Raw genomic sequence first — 23103 nt, forward strand, 5'->3', positions numbered from 1 at the left:
AGTATATATATTCATAAATAAGTAAAGGAATAAAAAGCACGGCCATTTCCAATTTTGAGTGGGATTATAGCCGCTCTTATACCGAGGTGCACGAGAGACAATAGTCGAAACAAAGCAAAAAAAAAAAAAAAAAAAAAAGCTATAGTTATAAGTATAGTTAACAAAAAGCTATAGTACCCACCATAAATCCTAAAGTCTCAAACAATAGTCCCAACCCATCCGAGTTCTGTAGGCGGTCAAGAACTCTCAGCGACATTATGCTCTGTCAGCACGTTAAGCCAATAACATATTTTTAGAATTAAACGGATATGTCCCTTTCTCATGCCAAATGTTCCTAAAAGGATGTTAGCTATGGGGTTGTTTGTAACATGGCTGTTACACGTCCATGAAAATTAATCGCTCAATAACAACAATAGCCGATAGCAGCAATGATCTCCTTGGTGTTGGAGCTGACCTGACTGAGGTGTACGATCGAAGTTTTCCCAAGTTTGAAAATGCTGACCAACTCGGCAACTACGCTGTAGGTAGCGGAGTCTTCGCCCATTCCACCCACAAGCTCACTTTGGATCTGTTTGGCATTCACGAAACGCTTGATGATGGAACGTATTTTGATCCTTTCTCCTAAAAAGATAAAGGTAAACATGGATAAGCAGGAAAAGGGGAAAAAATTAAAATGAAACATCAATAAACTAAGAAAAACACGCTTTTTAACATGCGCTACAACTTCTACACTTTATATTGTTTTGATATGGATTTCCACGAACTTTTTAGTAAACTTAGTATGCAACTTCGGGTGTCTTGGCAGGGTTTGTTTTAATTTGGTTGGGCTATTTGAATATGGCAAAGCTCACGAAGGCTATCTGCCTAAGGTAAGAGATATCTTTATGGAGAGCTTCTAAAGGAAACTTATTCGTATATTTATGTTAATTGAGGTACTGCTGAACCTAGCTAACTGTTAAGTTTCCGCTCCAATTTTAAGGAAGAACATCCTGGGAGTGGTTCAAGATTCTCCCGCCCCTGTTCCCCGACGATCAATCTCTCAAGAGGAATTTAGGTTCGCAGTGCATTTTGAGTATCCTTTTGTCATACAGACACTATACGCTTACAAATATTCATGTCTTCTCTGGGATTCAAACTTGAGCCCATGGGTACGACATTCAACGTCACTAGCCACTATACCGGCTGGGCGGGAGCCCTCCTTGACAGGGATTTGTACCAGCTTTGTTGGTTTAGACATCAAGTTACACTCAAAAGCCACTTAATATATCATATTTGGAAGGGTAAGAAGCGCTGAATAAATTCAAAGCGAGCGCTGAGCGAAAACATCATCGAAAAGGGGATGGTAATCCCAAAACGATTGAGAAAGGATGCTTTAGTTATTAAAAATTTGTCTTTCTTTGAATGTTAATTAGTTAACTGACTTTGATAAAACAAGCAGATTATGTGCCTTAGGCCCAGTCTACATGTGCAAACATATTCTCCGAAAAAGTATCTCTGCGAGTCTGCGGTGCCTGCGCCAGTCCGTCTACACAAGGAAACATCCTTATCCTTATCCGTGCTAGTATTGCCGGGATATCGCGCAAGGCGCGATGTGTACGGCTCATGAAGCAAGGGCCAGTAGGCACGTGACGATAAAGTTTCCCGACCAGTCGATAAAGTCATTAAGGTGGTAAAAGGAGGTGACCATGCGTCACAGAGGCATAGAAGAGCCATAACACAAGATAAGCCAATTTCAGTAGCTGTGAGGTACACTGTGGTGTATGTTTGTGTTGATGCAGTGAGTAACAAAGACAAATCAGACAATGATACAAGAGTGATTTACAGAATACATGACAAAGTAGCATAACTAAATACAAGGCTATATACAATAAATGATACATTATGCAAAATAAAACAAAATAAGATACAAGTTACAAATTGAAATACAAGTTTACAATATGAAATGCGTAATAAAAGTACTAACATATATACAAGGCGGTGTGATAACTAAGTAGGAAAATTCAAGTCCCGAGTGAGGTGGGCCGCAAGCGGTCTATATATGGAGAAGAACAATATATTTAAACACATTAAGGTCTCCCATGTGCCTACAGTCCTGTGCTTTTCTGAAGAAGTTTGTTTTCATTCTGTGCAAATACTCCTCTACTGTCTCAAGTTTCAAATCCTTGTGAAGCGTCTGATTTGACACAAAGTAATGAACTCTGGTCATCATCCTGAGCAGTTTGTTTTGTGAAACTTGCAATTTATTGAGTTCCTTTTTATGGACAGAAGCCCAGGCAGGTGACGCATAGGCAAAAATGGGACGAATGATTGAGATGTAAATATGTCTCTTGCGTCCTAAGTCCAGCTTTGTGTCTGGGGAAAGAAGAGGTGTGAGGCATACGCCTAACATCTTACTTCTGGCATAATTTATGTACTCTTTCTACTGAAAGTCGGAGCTGTATTTAACACCGAAGTACGTGGCCTTGTTAACAATCGGCACGACAGTACCGAATAATGACAATTTCTTAGCAAGAAGGGTGTTCATTCTCTTTTTCTTGATAATGAGTTCAGATTATTATGGCATTTATGGCGATCCTGTATAGAGAAAAATATACCAAGAAAATTTAGCACAGATTTTCTCTCTTCACCTGAATAGCCGGTTAATCTCCAAGAGCCTTTTTCCGAAACATTCAGCATAAATGTTGCCTCGCCGCTTCGATGATGCACGTGATTGTGCTAAAAACTGGTGTATATTCAGCTACCTGTTATTGAATTGAAACAAAGAGCCTTCTGAATTGGACTATTGGTTCCCACTTAATGGACAGATAAAGCGATTCCTGGCTGGCTGTTTGAAGAATTATTAGACTGTAATTTCCACTCGTGATTCCTAATGATTTTTAGACGCTTCAGAAAGGGTTGTCACAGAAAGAAAACTGGGCTTGGCTCATTTCCATATGGATTGGACACTAAGGATCCTGATAATCAGGAAAAACTGTTTTCCATCTGTGAGTGAAATTTTTAAGTATATTTTCTCTCTCTCTCTTTCTTACTTTTCCCGAATGCAGAACAGCTAATAATGATTTATCAACCTGTATATTGTTATTATTTATATAAATTAAATATTACAGTTAGAAAAATTGAGAAGTTATTTATAATTTCAAGTGAATGCCAGTTTTAGGAGGATTAAATTTTGTTACACCTACTTAATTTGAAAAAAATAATGTTAATCTTAATTAATGCAAGCTGTAATTTGGTGTAGTATTATGTGTTATTTTGGCTTAGAAAAATATGTGGTAGGATTACTGATCAGTTATCCATTATTTAATTATATAAAATAGTTAAGAATTTAATAAATGTGTGTTTAAAATTTAATTGTATTTGTGTATTTATGTTGTGTATATTTTTTTGTGGTCTGTCATGTCCCTCCATTTGTTTGAGCCGGAAGGCTTTTAAGAAACATGGAGTTTAATTGAATTTGGGGTTATTGATTTTTCTTTGGCATAAGTTACTCACAACGCAAACCTAAAAGTTAAATTGTACTAACACTATACGAATGTTTATAAGAATGTCGATATAATATATGAAGATTATGAATTAGATTTTGAATGTGAATTATTTGATATTTGATTTTTTTTTTTTTTTTTTTTTTTTTTTTTTTTTTTTTTTTTTGTTAATTTTGTCCGGCACCATGAATCAAAGTTTAAAGTTAAAAGTATTAAAAACAAAAATTTTCAGATATAACATTTTGAAGGTTGAGTAAAGCTCGAAAAAATTCATCAATCGCCGTTGTAAGTTTGATAATTTTTTTCGACTTAAATTCGTCTCGAGTATTCATGGAATACATGGCTTTCATAGTAACTGGTTCAAATCTGGAAAGAAGTAATGGAGAAGATTTCTGCGATGGATTTGCGAATCTGTGAAAGCTCAATCATCGATAATAAAAATAGCTGCTCGAGTTTAGTCTCGACTTACCACAGAATATCAAAACTTTTCTCAGTTCAGAAATGTCCTTGTTAGTAATGTTAAAAAAATTAACACATCAATTTAAGTTCGGTATATAAGCTATTCCATTTAGCTTTTAGTATATTAGTAGTATATTAGTATCCATTTAGCTTTTAGTATTTAGTATCCATTTAGCTTTTAGTATTTAGTATTATTTAGCTTTTAGTATAATTTAGTATAATAAATAATAATTCTTTCATGATTCCATTCTTATCTTATGCATGTGTATCTCCCTTAGTCTGAAATTTCAAGTAAAAACTTGCACTTAACTTTAATATGTATGGCATGGGTTCCTCAAACAGATAACTGCGCTTTGTCTGATATATTTTCTTTGCTTATCTGGGAAATAAGAAATATGTTTAGTCACTTTCATCCCGTCTAGTGAAAATAGCGAAAATATTTAATATTAAAAGTAAATTTTTAAGCCTTTTTATCTATGAATGCGTAATCGTGTGTTTGAAAAGGTGCTCTGAAAAAGAATAACTTTATTTACGAGTCCATAAATGGAAATGGTAATTTCATTTACATACAAATTTTTCAATTTGTATTTACATACAAATTTTTGTAATTTGTATTTACATACAAATTTTTCACTTTGTCTCTCAAGCAAACATCTGATTTCCTACGATCAGCTTTCCCTTCTTTCTAATTACTCGTTCTTTACTCGCGATATTACATTTTCAACAAATTATATCTCTAGCTTGTTGAGAGTTTGCTTGTTTTCTTTAACAGTCTTTAAAATGTACTTAATTTATTAAATTTTTCATTTATAGCAATATCGTATTTAAAGTTGTCCCTCATTTTTATGTTGATATGTCTGAGTATCTGAATCTCTACTATACCTATCTGAAATTATTTATCAGCAAAAGCGTATTTAGATGAAAGATGGTTTGATTTTTTTCACTTTTCACTTACACATACTATTTATTTGAATATCTATAGAAATAATAGGTAATACATATAGAAATGATAGGGATGCGAAATAAAGAATTTATCGCGACTTCCACTAATGCCAAACTGATATTCAATGACAATATGCTGAACTCCGCAATAATCTTCTTTCTGCAGATCTTTCTATAAATCGGAGTCTAAATAATCTGCTATCAAATGGGAATAAATAGACGTCTGGACAGTAGAAAACAACTGTTTTAGTAAGGAAAGCAAAATAAACGCAGAACTAATATGCGATTTCCTCTTCAGTCTATCAGGATGTTATGGTATTTCCAAATTCACGCTTAGAAGCCAAATTCAAAATCCGTTCTAAATCTCATACATCGTGTCACTGTCAAAGCTAACTGAACACCAGATTCACTGCAAATCCACATATGCAGAAAACTAACTCAAAACGGAAATGCTATGGGCGAAGTTGTCCATCTCGATCTTTGTATGCTTAAAGCGAGTCTTAGGAGGAGGGAATATATAAGGGGTATTTGTAGAAAGGATCTTACAGTTCGAACAGAAATCTAACAACTCCATGTAAAATGGAAATGTTTCTTCGTGTAATGTACTTTTGCAGCTTCTTCCTCTACTCACTGCATTTGGGCTATGGTAAGTGAATGCAAATTTTAGAAAACTTACCTATGATAAAATGTACCTCCTTAAAAGTAATGTTTTTAAATTTATGTAATATAGACGAAACTACCTTGTTCTTGCAAATTTATAACAAATCGCATGTACGCTTCAGTTGCATAGTAGCTAAAGGACCATGTCTGCTATTGAGAAAAACGGTATTTCCTGGCTACCTTAAATGCTAAGCACAATACTTTTATTCAGAAAACGACCAACCAGTGGCTCAGTGATAAGATCGTTACAGGCTTGCAGTTCGAACCCAGGTGAACGGGCTGACTGCATAGGCCTTTCCGTGTGTTTTCCTTATTACGTGTGGTCGTAAATACGAGCCAGTTTTCCTTAGAAAGCCCTCTACAAAGGTGTTCCTCCCCATAGGCAGAAAGCCATACTGTGCTTTAGTATATCCAGGTGAACTAAATTAAATCACTCGAAAATACCTAATATTGTTATTTATTAATTCAAACATAGATATCAACATTTTTCAGCATCAAAATAGGATTTTGCAAGATAAGTTAAAAAAGATCTCTTAAATCAAACTTGACGCGAACTCACTTAGCTATGTTCCGAAAGTGTTTTAGTAACTGTGCTTTAAATAAAAACGTTAAAGCATGATTTAGTTAATTATAATATGCTTGATAAAACACTTGAAAAACAGAACATAAAACAGAAAGAACAGAGGAATGAGTTTCAGATACTTTCAAATACTTTCAGATACTAATTTCATAATTACTTTCGTAAAGATTTTTACCTCTGTTGCCTCATAGCGTAATATCTTTATATAAAGGATTTTATTTAATGACAATGCAATTAAATGTTGGAATGTATTATGAACATGCTCTTTAATATATTTATTTTATTCATCAAGTGATCCTTTAAGAAAAATTAAATACAGTTTGATGGAATGAAAAAACTATTGTTTGAAAATAAACGTGGAAATGATTTTGAAATGAACATATAATTAATCTTAGCAATTTTTTGTATATTTGAATGAAAAGAAACTTAAATCAAAATTGTGTAACTGAGACTTAAATAATCCTTTTTTCATAAATCGTAATAATTATTAATGGCCGATTATTCACAGTTAACAAAATTATATTTCAGTCAAATAATTACAGAAGGATTTCTGAGTAAGAAACCTTTTTGTAATCGCGTTGTAGATAGCATAGTAATTTCCTGTTTGTGGTCCGTAATAACTTTAATTTAATCTCTAGATACAGGCTACACAATTGACTTCTATTTATCAAAACCTTTGTTCATCTTCCTATCACTTACAGAATTTGTGATACAAATATAATGTGTGTCCAGTATGTAGTCAGATTACAAAGCAAGGAAATTGTAATTACCCATGTAACATAACGTTTTCATACGTTGAGGTACATTTTATACTAAAAATTGTTCTGGAAGAGTGTTTTCGGCAGTTTAGAAATGTTCTGCGCTAAGTTCTTTTATCGTGTACTTGTTGGAAAATACTATATTACAATAGCAGCAGTGTTACTTCAATTCTTATTTTAGAAAAAGTACTTGACGGCTACCCTGCACCGGTTTTATAGCTTTAGGAAAATTCTTTTCTACTCATCTTTAATTGCTCTTGGATTGCTTTAATTGCTCCTGGAATTAAAGATGTAACAGCAGAAAAAACGTTTTTAAGGATATATGGCAAATTAAATTCTTTAACTCCTTTCATGGTCACCTAATAGAAATGCTTCATTCTGGTCATCTAAGAGATACTCGAAATACATTAAATGAATTATTTTTAAGTCTGTCACAATTGTTCCTGTGACTTAAATAGATAAGAGCTATTAATGCAACAGATAATTTTTGTACGTTTTTTACATTTGTGAGATTTGATAGTGGTATTTAAACTGTGAATCCTTCCCAACCAGTCTTTGTGAAATAAAGTGAATTATGCATGTATTCGTTAACAACTGATAATCAGTTGCGAAATGCAATAACAAACTAAGGTACTCTTGAATATAAGTAATAGAATAAGAACATATTAACTGCATATTGTTATATAGTATTGCTATAAACTAACATATTATTATACAGTATTGCTATCAAATACTATTACTTCATATATTACAGGTTTTTTATTAAAGGAAAAAACTGTACATATATATTAATTGAGAAGTAGAACAACAGCTGGTAATGTTTTCTGTCTTTCTCTTTGACAAATGCTGAATGTTCAATGGAGGTAGATCTGGACAATTACATATGACGCAATAAACTCCACTCAATTGTAAAAGTAAGAAGTATTTGATGTCCCTCAGAAGGTTAACCTGATAACACTTCAAATGGGATGTATATGATGCCATACATCAAATAACAGCTGGTTAAGTCATTTTAAATCCCGCAGAAACATATTTATTTCATATCTTCAACAGGAGAAACTCTTAAAAGATGGTTCCATTTGCCTTGGGAATATTGTTAATTTTGGTAACTACTATTAACGCTATAGCAACTAAAGTTTCAATACGAGGTACAATGAACTATTTCTTTTGAACATATGAGCGTATTTGAAGTTTTTAATTTAAGAGTTATTATTTGCAATCGTGTAAACTAGCATTTTTTAGATCAGAAGATAATCAGGCAGTTTTGTATCTAAGTAATGAAGCGTTTTATGAATTTAAAGTATATCATCTTTTTAATTTAAATTTAGCCATCTTTGAATTGCTATTTCATGAATATCAACCTTTGATTGAAAAGTAACTTACAGTCTTAGTAATTAAAAGTATTCGTTTAATATTTAATGCAGCTATTGTATCTGCACTGATACTATTATATTGATGTATAAGTCTTCAGTGACCTCGAGCAGAGCCCGCGCAGTCAAGCCTTAAGGCCTGCGCCGCACGCGACCATTATACTTCCTTGGTGGTTCACTAGCAGTAAACCATCATATTTCTATTTATTGATACTTATGATATTGTAAGAAAATAATCCAGAAAACTTAAAATAGAAAAGTTTCAGTAATATAACAAACAAGTTTAGCATAATATAAAACATTTTCCGAATTAAACTCAGCTTTATTGAGCATCAAGTATAGTTGCGAATAGAATGTTAAAAATCCTGATGCTTTGTTAATACTAAGCAGCTTTGTGCAGAATTGCACTGGCGAATGTTTATTCAATTATTCTGCAAAATCATTATATGTTACACCGCTTGGTATTGCGACTGAGAATTTAGAACGTAAGTGAAAATAAACAGCAACTGTGTTAAAGATGGATCACATAATAGTGTTCATTATTTTGATTTTCAGTGTAAACAGAATCTATAAACGTTTATTATTTTATACAGCAGAACGTAAGTTATGTAGTCTTCAAACATTTTTGGGAAGCAAAATTATTAAGATCAAAGAATCTTCTATCAAGAAATTTTTTCATTTTTGAAGTTCATATTGGTTTAAAAAAAAGATACAGTTGATAGATTTAAGAACATGGTTTATAAATTTAAGAACATGGTCAGTTAAAATTAGCTGCTATATACCTAATTCAGAAAAAATTATTATAAATGAAGTTTTGAAACTCCAAAATGAAATTTTGTAATAAAATTTGATAGCGTTTTGAAAAGTCACAAAAGAATATTGCATTGCAAAATATAATTCCTTTAAAAAAATTTTAATCTCAACCAGTGGCAGAGTAGGTGAAACTGCTAAACCCTTTAGTTCCGCCCTAATTCGAATCCCGGTGAACGGGTTGCCTTTACGAGCCTTTCTGAAAGCGTTGAAAAACTGTTATATTTTCACATCTACGATATGATCTGTACGAAATTTATAATGTTTTGTATGAAATTATGAAAATTTTAATTAAAAAACTGCATTTTGAAGAACAAAGTGTTTTCCTTAAAATGAAAAATTTTGAATTTTTGTTTTTTATGATAATTTGACATCATGTTCTTATCAGAATAAATTTTGGCAACTATCATCTGCAAGATAAAATTTGAATACTTATTTTATATTTCACTGCCAGATTAAATATGCATTTAATTCGAACACAGCTAATAGTTGGACTATGGCTCTTTTCCAGGCGAATGGGCAGGCTGGATGGCCATTTTCGTGGATTTCCTCATATGTAACGTGTATATGAACCATTTTCTGTTAGAAAGTACTCCCCGAGTGCATCCCTTTCTTTAGGTAGATAGGCCTTGCGTGCTTTGCCGTTATCAAATAATCAAATAAACTGATTTGAATACAGAAACGATTCAAACTCCAAGAAAGAGCTTGAAATTGAAGGTAAAAGTAAGAGCAATGAATATACAGAGGAAGAGTCAGAATTTAAACTTCCAACTGGAATTTGACGGAGACATAAGCAAACAAACAAACAGTTACAAACATTGTTTCGAAACTATGATTCTCTGCTTACGTGATGACGGATCATCTGGCAAACAGTAAAGTTAAATTTAAAAGTAATATGCTTTTGGATATTACAGCCACCTCATTAACTGAACATTTTGAACAACATAAAATCGTCAATGTCTAACTCTGTTTCTTACTTAATTAATCAGAAACTGATAGTTAAGATATCTGAAAAAAATGTTACGTTTTCAAATATGATAACAAGAAGACTTGTATGGATCCTACTACGGGATATATGATTAAAAAGGTATCTGCAGTACAGATAAATTAAAAACTCAAAATTTCTTCTCCAATTATCTGCATCTAATAGTTTAACATTTTTTAACTTATCAGTTTCATTTAAAATACAGTCAAACTCTGTAAGAGGACCACCCACAACTCTAAATAATTTTAGTCCTCTATGGAGGCGGTCCATATAGAGAAATGCTATTCAGGGCTGATATTTGTTTATGGTATCAGAAATATTGGTCATTTTTAGAGATGATCATTTACAGGAAATGGTTTCTATAACAGGGTTCATTGCATTTATTCTAATTATTGATTATGAAAGGGTGAATTGTCATTCCTGGAAAAAAAGTAATAACTTGTAGAGTCATTAGGTTTTTGGCGCTGGAAACGTGAAAAATGAGCAATGCCCTCACCGGAACTTGAACCTGCACCTCTCGAATACCCGCCGAGAGTGCTACCGTTAGACCACGAAGGTATGCTGAAAGGGCGACTGGGAATTAGGGAACTCAGTCGCCAAATCCTGGTGGTGAGCCACTTTTTAGTTCGGAAGCCACTGTTAAGTCATTAAGTTTTCTTCTTTTTTTGGAAGCAGAAAAGTGAAAACGCTCGTCAGGACTCGAACCTGGACCTCCCGAATACGCGCCGAGTGTGCTACCGTTACGCCACGAAGGCATGCTGAAGGAGGGAGAAAATACTTTATAAACTAAAACTTACTTTTATTCATGAACATGTCACGAAAAATAGCTTATAATGCATGCATGAATAGCAAATTGAAATTATATATATGCCAAAAATCAGATTTTAAACAGTTCCGCGAGGAATTCAAGAATAACAGATTTATTCAAATATAATTTGCTTCTTTTCCCTGAAAACTGTTGCAGCATGAAAACCAGGTGAAAAAAAAAATCTCAAAGAAGCCTTTTGTAATTCGCAGTCTGTCGCTAAATATCCCAATTCTCGTCCTGATGCAATGTAAAAGACTCAAAAATGAGAACGAAATATAGAAATCTTTTTTAGATTCAATCTGATTCTGAATACTAGAATCAGTCTCAATTTTTTTATTTAGCCAACATAAACAAAACTGTTTCTTTGTAAACAATTTTAAGGTAAAAGCATATTTCTGAACAAGATATAAATGTTTAAAAAGGCCCGTTTTCAGCATTCTCACAACCATGAAAAGCATAAAAACAATCTACGAGTATATTTATTAGTAAAATATTACCATCTTATATACTCTTTCTTAACCAACTATGATACAAACTTTTGACACTTGAAGCACATATCATTTTAAAAATAAAAGGCGCCTATAGACCTAGTCTGAAATTCGACATATAACTGAAACTTGGGTGAGTTAAATACCACGCAGTTCTCAACGACCTTCTTTTCTTCCGTCTCATAGGGAAGAGAGAAATGCAAATGTCGTGTCGGCAAAACTTTGCGGGATATAGGTGAAGGATTTGCAGGTGTTCCACATCTGAAAATAACTTCTTCTGAACTGATGTTTTTGTAACCCAGAAATTGTCACATCTTGAATTTGTCTCGCAAATGAAACATTTTAATGTTTTTAGACAACTGAGGAAATTAGTTAATTTTATATATACGAGGAGGGATATTAAACCCTACACTAATGAAGGAATATGAGCAACGTTTTGCAGAAATTTTGATAATGCTGTCAAAATTATCTGTAGCTTCTGTTAAAGTTATCCGTCCTCAACTTCCTGCACTGAATTAGTTTTACAAACTACATGCTAAGTTCTTATATAACACTTCTAAGCTGCAGAATTTGTTAGTTATAATTATGCATAAAATGTCTTTGCTGTTGTGTTGGCTATGCTAACCCATATTTATTTATGAGTAATAACCGTAGTAACTGGATATGATTGACATGTCGCAATTCTTATTTGCTAATAATAAAGTGTACATGGCGGATAGCTGAACTATAAACCTTTAAGGAGTTGAAATTATATGATAATTTTAAATTCAGCTTCTGCACCATGCCATGCTCACCAGTGCTCTGCTTAACACAGCCCCCGAAGGATTTGCCATAATCATCTAAACGAGGAAGAAACAACAGCTTTATATCATTGACATTCACTCTATATGGTAATATCCTAGACTAATTTATTCCGTTTTACTTAAAATGAAATACGGCACTTTTTAGAGTATGACTTGGATGAACTAGTTCCAAACTCCTAACAAACTTGTATCGAATTATCGCTTAGTCTGAAATTAATTGCAGAGATCTTGAGAAGGTTAAAATAATCTTTTTATTGAATCAGAATTTAAACATAAAATGTACGTCTCACGATCACAGGAAGAGCCACCACTTGTGGCGATGTAACTTAAGGTAACAGTCAAATTCAATAAAGTTAAACTAAAGCCAAGTAGTCTAGTAGTCAAGGACTACGCAAGTGATTTTAACTTTGAGTTGGTTCAGAACTTCTCCCCGGCGTAACAGTTAAAGGTCGGCAGCAGTAACAGCAACCCAAAGAATTACAGTCTTAGCAGAGCTGGCGAAACCTAATAACGTGGCCTCGAGAGGCAGAACCATGGTCTGTCTTAAAATCCCGAAACCCTCCGCTTAAGTACTCCCTAACTCAATTAAATTTCTGGTGAGAAAAAGGTAAAGGAGAAGCTACATTAAAGGCTGAAATTGTAAATAACTGTTTAATGCAAAATAATAGAAACCATACAACTTCCTTTGAATAATTATTATAATAAAACAAAAATCATTGAATTACAGTGAAATATTCTGCATTTCTAAAGTTAAAAAGGGATGAAACTAATTAAAAATTCTTCACATGTTTCTGATCTCCCTTCACTTTTCCTATTTTACTATTTAAATACTTTGCTCAATAGCTCCTTTTTTGCATGAAAAATAGTCTTTCTCTTCATAGCTTCAAGCAGCTATTTCTGTCTTTAATACTGTATCCTTTTCCAACAGACGACGATCTTTCTAAACCATATGGACCACATGAGGCAAAGTCTAACGCTAGAATTCTAAAACTTACTGCACTTAGAGCAGATATTCCTCTTTCCTTGCCAGCCCTTTATGTAGGTTATGCCAAGACATACGCTCCATTAAAATAAGAAATTTGCGCGCTTTAAAATATTAGTAGTGCATGCACGCAACAATGTACGCATAACGCATGTTTTATGATATCAGATAGTAACTTTTCAATCAGGCTCACCAGCGGCCGAGCGGTAACGTCGCTGAACACTGGTAGTTCGGTCCGAGTTTCGAATCCCGCGAACGTGCTGGCTGTATGGGCGTTTTCGTGGTTTTCCCCATGTGTAACATGTATACGAGCCAGTTTTCCTTAGAACGTCCTCCACGAAGGCATCCCTCCCTTAAGGCAGATAGCCCTCGAGTGCGTTACCGTAATCTAATAAAACCAAACCAAACCAAACCTTTCAATCAGTATGATAGTTAGCGAAGGGTAGCTACCATTCGTAAAGGGCTCAGACTCAAATCGCGATTCAAGCAAGAATACTGGTGATATCTTCTTTCCTAGTGAGTGTAACATCAGTCATTTTCCGAATGCACACTGGGAAACATTCTCAATTATGAGAAAGTAAAATGTTCATCAGCATTCGCTAGAGGATGACTGAACTCAGCCATTCTCCGGAAATGCCTGATCAAAAGTAGACGGTCTTTTAAAGAAAGAATAAATGGTTAAGCTTAGTCACTTAACTGCACCAGCTTAATCTTTCTTGCTCCGGAGGTTGTTGTCGTCAAACATTTATACGGAAGTCTAATTAAATTTCAATAACACAGGCAAGAGATAAAACTCAGCTAAAAGGTTTATTAAAGCTACGTTTTCTAATAGAAATAAAAATTAACAAATAGTAGCTGCTACTGCTTGCCGATTTCAGTAACTCAGGTATTCATATCAATGAAACACACAATTTAACCTTCAGATGCTAACTTGGCTCCAACAGTGCGGATTCTAATTCTACTGTCTAACATTTACACATCAACCCGCAGATCGACTAGGTAAACGGTTTTTCTCAGTCTAACATGTTCCTGTGATGGTTGTAAGAGTACTTTCTCTCTATTGCAACTTATGAATTTAAGTCAAACTAATTTGCATTCAGGTTAAGGCCGGCGGAAGAGACAGAAGTTACAGAAAAGAATTGACGTAAAAATAACTTATTAGATAAAATAAGCCTTATCAAAATATTTAAAAATTGATTTTAACATTTTGTTATTTTTTATGCACTCAAATTAGAGAATAAGCAATTCCTTATAAGTTTATAGTTCAGTTTTATAGTTAATTATCAGTAATATGTTATTTCTGTGAGTAGACTTTTAAGTTGAGAAAACTGTTTGATTTCCTCACTTACTTAGTCAAAGAACAGATTTATTTAGAATATAGGATATTGTTTTTGATTTTGAACACACTATTATCAAAGTTTTGAGCAGTTTTGAATGTATTATTTTGGAGCTATAACGGTATAGTTCAGAAGAGGTTACGAAACAGCTTATATCTTTTCTTTAAGTTATAAACATTTCACAAATCATATGTGCAGTAACAGAATTCATCGCACTTTTAGACCTCTGAAAGGCAAAATAAACGTGTAACCAAGATAAGTTTGATTAGTTCAACTTTTAAAACCTGAATAAGGAAACCCTACATGCTTCGTATTGAGAGAAACTAAGCGTGCAAGTTTCACAGCCATTAAAATAATTAAAATTGTAGATTTAGCTGTTAAATAAAACAAATTTGTGACATAATATACTTGTTTTTAATAGAAAATAAAGTTTATCTAGTTCTAAATATTGTAAAATCTTTCTGATTTGATAGTGACGTAATAACAGTAGTAGATGTAAAAGGCTAATGAAGTAAAGAAAAGTTTTTCTAGGGTTTAGGATATAGCTTTTGGCTTAAAAAAAGCTTTAACTTCATCGAAATTCGAAACAGATGCGTGTTTCTATGAAAGAAATTTATGAATATCCATTTCAGAAGACATCATGAAATAACATCGACACTTTTTCTTTAAGTTATAGCCCACCAGCGGCCGAGCGGTAGAGTCGCTGAACACTGGTAGTTTGGTGCGAGGTTCGAATCCCGCAAACGGGCTGGCTGCATGGGCGTTTTCGTGGTTTTCCCCATGTATAGCGTGTATACGAGCCAGTTTCCCTTAGAAAGTCATCCACGAAGGCATCCCTCCCCTTAGGCAGATAGCCCTCGAGGCTTTGCCATAATCACACACTTTAAGTTATAATCATCGCGCAAAACATTTGTATATTGATAGAATTCATCCCTTTTTTAAACGTCTGAAAATGAAAATAAACATTTAATCAAGACAAGATTCATGACTTCAAATCTTTAAAACAAAATGCTTGAAATAATTGCTGACATAATACCGCCTCCAAGTTATGAAAAGTTGTCTTGCGATTCACATTACAGTTTGACAGGAAGAAGCATCAATTTATGTATATACTTGAGTAGAAGAGAAACATTATTTTAGAAGCACCAAAGAAGGAAATTTTTTATAGTGAAAGAAATAAACCGAGACTATTTTCTAGATATTTCCTCATTTTTCAGCTTCTTGACAAAGAAATATGTCTCTGTGGATGGAATAAACTTCAGTATGAGAAACGCCATCTATATCGAAGTTTCAAATAAGACAGGTTCTTTTATGCTTAAATTCAAGAATACATATTCGCAGCTTAAGTCTTGGCGTGAAATTTCATTTGAGAGCGAAGATCTAAACCAAACTGGGATTTACGCAAAATGCAACCAAAAGAAATGAAAAATGATTCCAATATGAGCGATGAAGTAAGATGTCTTAATATCTCTATTTGCAAAAGCAATAGAGCATAGTGAGTGATAGAATACAGTCTATGTGGACAACAAATAATTATAAGTTGCTAATGCTGCATAAGCAGCAGTTATGAAAAAAAATCTATTGGATCGATATTACACATTATCGCTATTCAAATCTATATTTATTAAGGAATGCACTGAGAGACATACATGCAGCGTTCTATTTAACTCTGAAAGCCACTAGAATGCACTGGAAGATGGATCAAACTTGATTATTTAATTCATTTTGTATTATATTCAAATAAATATTATGTCTGTCATATCTATTGGGTCTATATTATACTGTTTAAATATTAGATTTGTTAAGGAATATAATGAGAGACTATAACAGATAAGCAGCATTAGTTTTAGTTTTATAACAGTACTTTTAGCTTTTAACACTGGAATATACAATAATATAGATTAAGCTTAGTTTTTAATACCTTTTGTATTCCATTGAAATAAGTATTACGTCTGTTAAGTTCATTAGTAAAAGTTCCTTTTATGCATCTTCTCTCTATATGTAGGAAGATAATGTTCATTCACAAAATTTATCTTAATTCTATATATTGCAAAAGGACAGTACACATTTAAAGTTTAAATATTGTAGTCTTTAATAAACAACTAATTTCTAATAATTATTAGACCTTTCGTTGTGTGTTTAAAAGATGAATGTGAAACATTTAAAGCTTTCATTACCATCAGTCGCTGAGTAAGTACTGAATGATGGTTATCGTAATTTCACTGTACATAAGATGAGTTATGCGAAGGTCAGATATGTTATTTACCAACATATATTCCTACGATTATGTTATTAAGAGTTACTTGGACTTTGGCAAAGCACACGAGGGTTGTATGCCTTAGAGAAGGGAATCTTTCATAGAGGACTTTTTAGGAGAAACTGGCTCGTACAGACATTGTACGTGAAGAAATCCCCTAGAGCTCTCATGCAGCCCTTTCTCCGAGACATGAGCCCAGGTTGATCTATCAGGGCTCAGCTTTCTTACCCCTCTGCTACTGGTGGGTATCTGTTAGGTTATTTGCCAGCATTTTATATTTCAAAAGTGCAACTTGACAGATATGCAATTTATTTCTAATTTTCATTTAACTATATCGTAAATCTCTTCATTAGTTTTTCATACAGCTGAGAAAAAATTAATTTATGCAAATTATTTTAAATGATCTATCATAAAACTCGTATTTCTGATTTCACCTCTTTAATTTAAAATTATTTCATTATTTTTTCTCTAAAACCTTTGCTTTAAAACAAACGTTTGCTGAAATTAGAGAATTTAGCCCCTCATGATTAGATACATATGATGACAGTCTAACATTCTGATTAAGAATTATACTACAAGTAAAACTCTTTTCATTCAAAATATCTCGAATTGCAAACTTTGGCAAGAAGTTTCATTATTATTATCAAAAGCATATTCAGTAACAAATTTCTGTAAAATTTAAATAAAAGCTAATAAATGCACCATCCCACCTAGTTATAAAAATAGTCATACATAACAATGATGACAAATTTAAGTGCATTCTTCATTTGAAAGAAACAAGGAACTTTTATAATGTATGTAATTATATATTGTAGTCAAACTATCACGCAGCTGATACTGGCTGACGTGTACTAATGACTTCAGATTTCTGGTGGAATCTATACAGGTGATGACCACTAGGCAATGTTTGGAATAAATTACACGGTTAAATATGTTCTAGTTATTGTACAGGTAAAAGATAAAAAAGAAGCAAGTAGTATTATCAAAGGCTCAGCAATTACATTTTTAATTACAGGAATTAGTATTATTAAATGCTCAGCAGTTACAGTATTTGTTACAGGAATTAGTATTATTAAAGGCTCAGGAAGACATGCAAAATGGAAAATTCTTTAAAAATAGGAACAAAAAGAGACGATAGATGGGGGGGGTAGAGTTAAATATTAATAGTGTGCTTAACAGTGTTCGGAGTAGTTAGAGGGTTTTTTTTATCTTAAAAGGCGTGTTCACATGTCATGGAGGTATTCACATGTTTCTGTTAGACTTCGTAATTTAAAAATTCCCAGACATTTTTCATAAGTACTGAATTACTTTTATACACAGCTTGTGAATTATTAAGTTATTGCAAATATTCAGTTTTGTCGAATTAAGTGAAGAAGTCATCGGTTTCAGATGGTCACCAAATGACAAAATACTAACTTTCAACTAAAAATTAAAATATTTTTGAATATTTTAAATTTTAATTGTAGAGTTTTAGTAATATGCTTAGCTTGTTTAGTAATATGAATAGCCTCCTGTCCTATTCCGTTATTTTTTATGAGTAATATTTACTATGTTTTATAGCATTTCTAAAATTTCAGTTACTACAAATTCTGGATTTATATTCCTTGGAAAAAAAACGCTAAATTGTAGTAGCTTATTTAATAATAAATTCCAAATAACATCTTGACTTTAAACAAGATGAATGGGAGATGGCTGCTGATAGTTGTATCCTAAATTTGAAACAGAGCCCTAACACCCGAATGGGGAAGCTTGCTGAACGCTGGTCCTTTGATAGAGTTCGAATCAGGGCGAGCGGGATAGTTGTATGGATGTTTCTGTAGTTCTCCCCATGTGTAACGTGAATGTAATCAGTATCTTATAGAAATAGCGTCACAAATTAATTGTTCCCTTTGGGGGGGGGGGAATTCTCGCATATTTTGCCATAATGAATTAAACAAACAATCAAAGCAACCAACTTAAGCAACTCAGAATATCTGATTAGACTTACAAAAGGTTTTTTCCTTGCATTAAATTTAATGCAATTCGCTAGCAACTACTACAGGTCCTCTACAATTATCGTTTTTTTACGTTAGTCCCTAGGCCTGATAAAACCCATTTTGCTGGCAAAATTTTGTAAAGAACTCTAGAAAGAGAAGCGTAAAATGTAGAAAGTCTCTTCTATTTTACTGCGCCATAACTGGCAAATTAACGGTTTAATTTGACTTTTAAATGCTTGGCATTATGCAGGTAAGATTATTGCTTCTACTCACTTCAGCATTCAATATAAAATCACCAACTAAGATAAAAGCAAAAGTGATGAAAACAGTATAAAACATTGGTAAACATGGAACATTATATTATTTACTTCCATTATTACTATTATTATTACTTATTTTTTACTTCAAAATTATATTATTATTACTTATGTTTACTTCCAAATTGTATTATTATTATTATTACTTAATTTTGCTTCCAAATTATCAATGTAATTTGGAAGGAAGAAAGAAGGAGTTCTAGAAAAAATTGCATGTCAGTTAACTAGTGTAAATAGATTTACAGCAAATGTGCAATGGCACGAAATAGACAAATATTTTATCTTTCGGTCAATACCAGACATAAAATTTCTTTATATAAATAAAGCAATGTAGTCAAAGACTAGTTTATGTTGTTTTTCTGGTAAAATAAATAAAGATTTGAAGTTTAGTACATTTTCGAATATTCCTTACTGAAAATTGAACATTAACTATGTAAAAATACTGATTAAGATGATGATACATTTTCGTTTTATGAATGGTAAGAGTTTACGGGCAGTTTCCAGCAACAAAAAACTGCAGGAAAGGTATAACAATCGGAGTGATTATTAATTGCAAAACTTTGATACATGCGTTAAAACTGAGAAGCTTTCGACAGTAAAGGGTATATAATTGCTAGTGTAGAAGAAGAAAATAAGATTAAAGCTTTTAAGATATAATAAAGTTTAAAACTATAAAATTTCGGGGAAAATAATAAGAAAATGCTGTTTCAGGCTGATGTGATTTAAATCTAGGTGACGATGAAACTTAAATAGAGAAAAATACAAATTTTAAGTTCAAAAACATAATAATAACATTTTTGAAGATGTAACATAAAGGTTTTCTGCGATTTTATTTTAGGCATTAGAAAAAAATTGATGCAGAAAAATTATGCAGTCATTACGCAACAGTTCTTGGTCCTAGAGTGCTATTTTATCATTAAATTGTAACAAGAGTCACTTTTTCAAGAAAATTTTTTTTAATTTCTTTTATGATACGAACTAATGTGAAAAACATTTTGTTTCAGTATTTAAACAAAATCAATAAATACTGAACTGTCGTTTTTTTCTGTATTTATTTATTTTAGTTAAAATGAAATAAATTCAGTATTTAAACTGGAGACAAATAAACAAAATATACTATGTATATTTTGCAATAAGGCATGAACTTTTGCAATTATCAATGAAGTATTATTTGACTTCGCTAACTTGGCATTCATTATCAATGTAAACACGGGTTCTCCATTCTTGTAGTCCATCAATCTGTTCTTTTTAGCTATAGCTGTACTTATCTAGGGCTGTATTACCGTGCTGGTAGAGTCACTCACCTCTTTGCATCATCGCCCTGAAATCCGTAGATTGATTAGCCTTACATTTCATCAGAGAAGGAACATAAGTTTTTTTAACTAATAAAGTTAATAACTTATATATCAGATTAGTGGCACATACTATATAAAACAAGCATATGATAAACAGGCCTTGTGCTAATGGTATGAAGTGAAGATTAGATTCCTTTGTATGCTTCTCGTTATTGCATACATTCTCCTAACAGTGGTAACCAATACCAATATACCAAATGCATTACAAATAATTTTTAAAGAAATGAAAAAATTATCATTTTAGTGAGGTAAATATTTTCTGTAGAGATGGGAGTCACATTGTACTTACATTTCCAAAAGACCATGGAGACTTATAAGATTTCGAAGTGGTTACGTTATTTTAACTATTCAAGTTTAATAGTATGATTGTATGCTTATTGATATGAAAGTACGTTCGACAAGTCTTTAATGTTCTACAATTAAAAGTTAATGAGATATTACTTTTTTTAATATTTCTTAGAAGATGTCATTTAAATTTCATGCATCAGTTGTTTTCAAGATAATATATGGCATTATAATTCAGTTTCCTTCTTCTCATAGTATTTCAACATTAAAAGCTCAGATTCCAACAGTTTGTTAAGCTATAAAATCTCCTTCTTCTTAATCCTAAATGCATATAATAAAAACCTTGCTCCTTATGTTACATATATATATAAAGCTCGAAAGGAATATTCTCCATTTTAAATGTCAGTAAGTCTCTAATAAGAAACTTTCTGATAATATTAAAGCAAAGGGGTTAAAAATTGTCAGAGAAACAATAAAAGCTACATAAACTGAAAATTTGTTTCAAATGCACATATATCAAAATTATAACTTCTTTATCTTATCTTTCATGTTTAATTTTCATGCTTAAATTTAATCTAATTAAATTTCCTAGAGTTCTTACAGCAGTTTATTATAAAGCCTTCTTGATGTTTCGTGAATCCTTTATTCCATCAAATTATTTTTTTTAAAAAACTCTTATTCTTAAGTTATTACTGTGTTTCTAGATTTCATATTAATAAATAACTTTTGTAAATGTTATTAGTAATATATTGTTAATAGTAGTAACTTTTTAAAAAAAAGCTATGTCTTATATAAGAATTACTTCAAGTTAAAAATATGTTACTAAAAATTATTTTTTACAGGCTTTACAGATTTCCCTTATTTTTACGAAACACCATTATTGGCTAGTGATTCGGAAGAACAAGTACCTCATTATGAATTTGACAGACCCATTAAACCTTTCGAAAAGCACTCAGAATTAGTCGTTGAAGCTGGAACTTCCCCTACAGCATCTGTCCTAAGGCAAATGAAGTGGAAGGATGTCACACCAAAAAGTGAGATCCAATACCTTACTATGTTTGCTCCTTCTCGTACGCCATACAAGCCTCGTGCTGATCGGCGTAAAAGATCTCTTGACAGTGGAGATGCATTGCTGGAAAGTAATTTAGAAGACATCAGCAAAATGCGTTATTTGCAGCCACTGCTGCGCTTGAGCCGCAACAGGGAGAATGTTAAAACAATACATTTGCCGTCTTCATTCACACCTAGATTAGGAAGAAAACGATCAGAAGAAAAGAACAATCCTCAGCCTGCAGCTATCAGTGGTAGAGCTCAACATGTCATCAATATGAATGCAGGCACTGCCTTCACACCCAGATTAGGAAGATCAGAAAGATTATACTGGTCTAAGTAATACCCGACTGATGTTTTGTAATGGAAGAAATGAACTGGAAAAAAACCCGGAAAGGCATAAATTTAATGTCTTAGTTTAAAGAAAGCAGCTATTTCTTTTAGTACCTTAATAACAAAGTGAAATTATTCTTGTATTACTAACTCTTCAAGTGTTGTTTACACATGAAGATATGTAATTTCCTCTTGCATGCGGAACGTGTATTGAAGCATTACCTTCTCGCTGTGTATCATTTGTTCTTATCATGAAGGAAAATAAAAAAATATAAATAAATAAAATAATTGTGCTAATCTGGACAGACCTATAGTTTTTTTTTTCCTTGATCTCTATTCCAGGAATTGCTTACTTTATTTCAAAAACTGTGGAATAAGATAAAAACATAATTCATTTCATAATAACCTACAAATATTTATCACATTAGAACAGCTTTTCTGCATTTGCAAAGTAAAATTTTTATAGGCACTTTTATAATTTTTGTCTGTGATCAAAAGCAGGATGTAAATGGGATTTGCTTCAGGAGATATTTTATTTGTTAATTATATGAGAATATGATTAGCGGTAAGCTTATGTTTTTTACTTAAATTTCTTAGCAGAATTTTTTAAATATGTAAATGTTCAAAGGAAAACAAAGGCATTTAGAATTTAGGCAAACTTAGGTCAAACTGAAAACTTTCACAAGCTCTGATTTTAAAAAGGAAAAAATGCTTTTTGTGTTTATAACAGCGATTCGAAAAGATCTGTGTTCCTCAAGGAGCAATATTTTGCGTTAAGGTTTTTTAATTAAAGCCAGATTGAGACTAATTTTGATGTTATCTTGCTTCTGCTGTATCTATTCTCATGTGAATATATCAGAGGTAACCTTTCAGATATCAGTAATATTTAAACTGTATTTCTTACCTAAGATTAAAATGTGGTGCTTAATTTAGTAGTTTATTTATCAAATTTTCATTCCTAAAGAATTTAGGCTTAAATTATAAATTATTTCTTGGCATAATTGATGTTTGCGAATGAAAGATAAATCACTCTGTGATGTTTGCGAAAGAAAAACAAATATATTTA

At 32.4% G+C, this 23103-nt stretch overlaps 1 protein-coding gene across 1 annotated transcript; it reads left to right on the plus strand.

Annotated features, from left to right (window-relative positions):
* Positions 1 to 5394: 5394 nt before the first annotated feature.
* LOC118199510 (uncharacterized) lies at positions 5395 to 22340 on the plus strand. Its single transcript, XM_035371392.2, has 2 exons — positions 5395 to 5529; positions 21497 to 22340. Exons 1-2 carry the CDS (start codon positions 5463 to 5465, stop codon positions 22045 to 22047), a joined length of 618 nt encoding a protein of 205 aa, XP_035227283.1. The 5' UTR covers positions 5395 to 5462; the 3' UTR covers positions 22048 to 22340.
* The last annotated feature ends 763 nt before the right edge of the window (positions 22341 to 23103 follow it).

This window comes from Stegodyphus dumicola, chromosome X1 (genome assembly GCF_044657685.1).
Source record: "Stegodyphus dumicola isolate Sdum_Otavi_A_Nest chromosome X1, ASM4465768v1".
Taxonomy (NCBI): domain Eukaryota; kingdom Metazoa; phylum Arthropoda; class Arachnida; order Araneae; family Eresidae; genus Stegodyphus; species Stegodyphus dumicola.

Coding starts and splice junctions, on each gene's coding strand:
- LOC118199510 (XM_035371392.2), top strand. CDS start 5,463: ATGGAAATGTTTCTTCGTGTAATGTACTTTTGCAGCTTCTTCCTCTAC. Junction 5,530..21,496: donor CTCACTGCATTTGGGCTATG/GTAAGTGAATGC, acceptor TATTTTTTACAG/GCTTTACAGATTTCCCTTAT.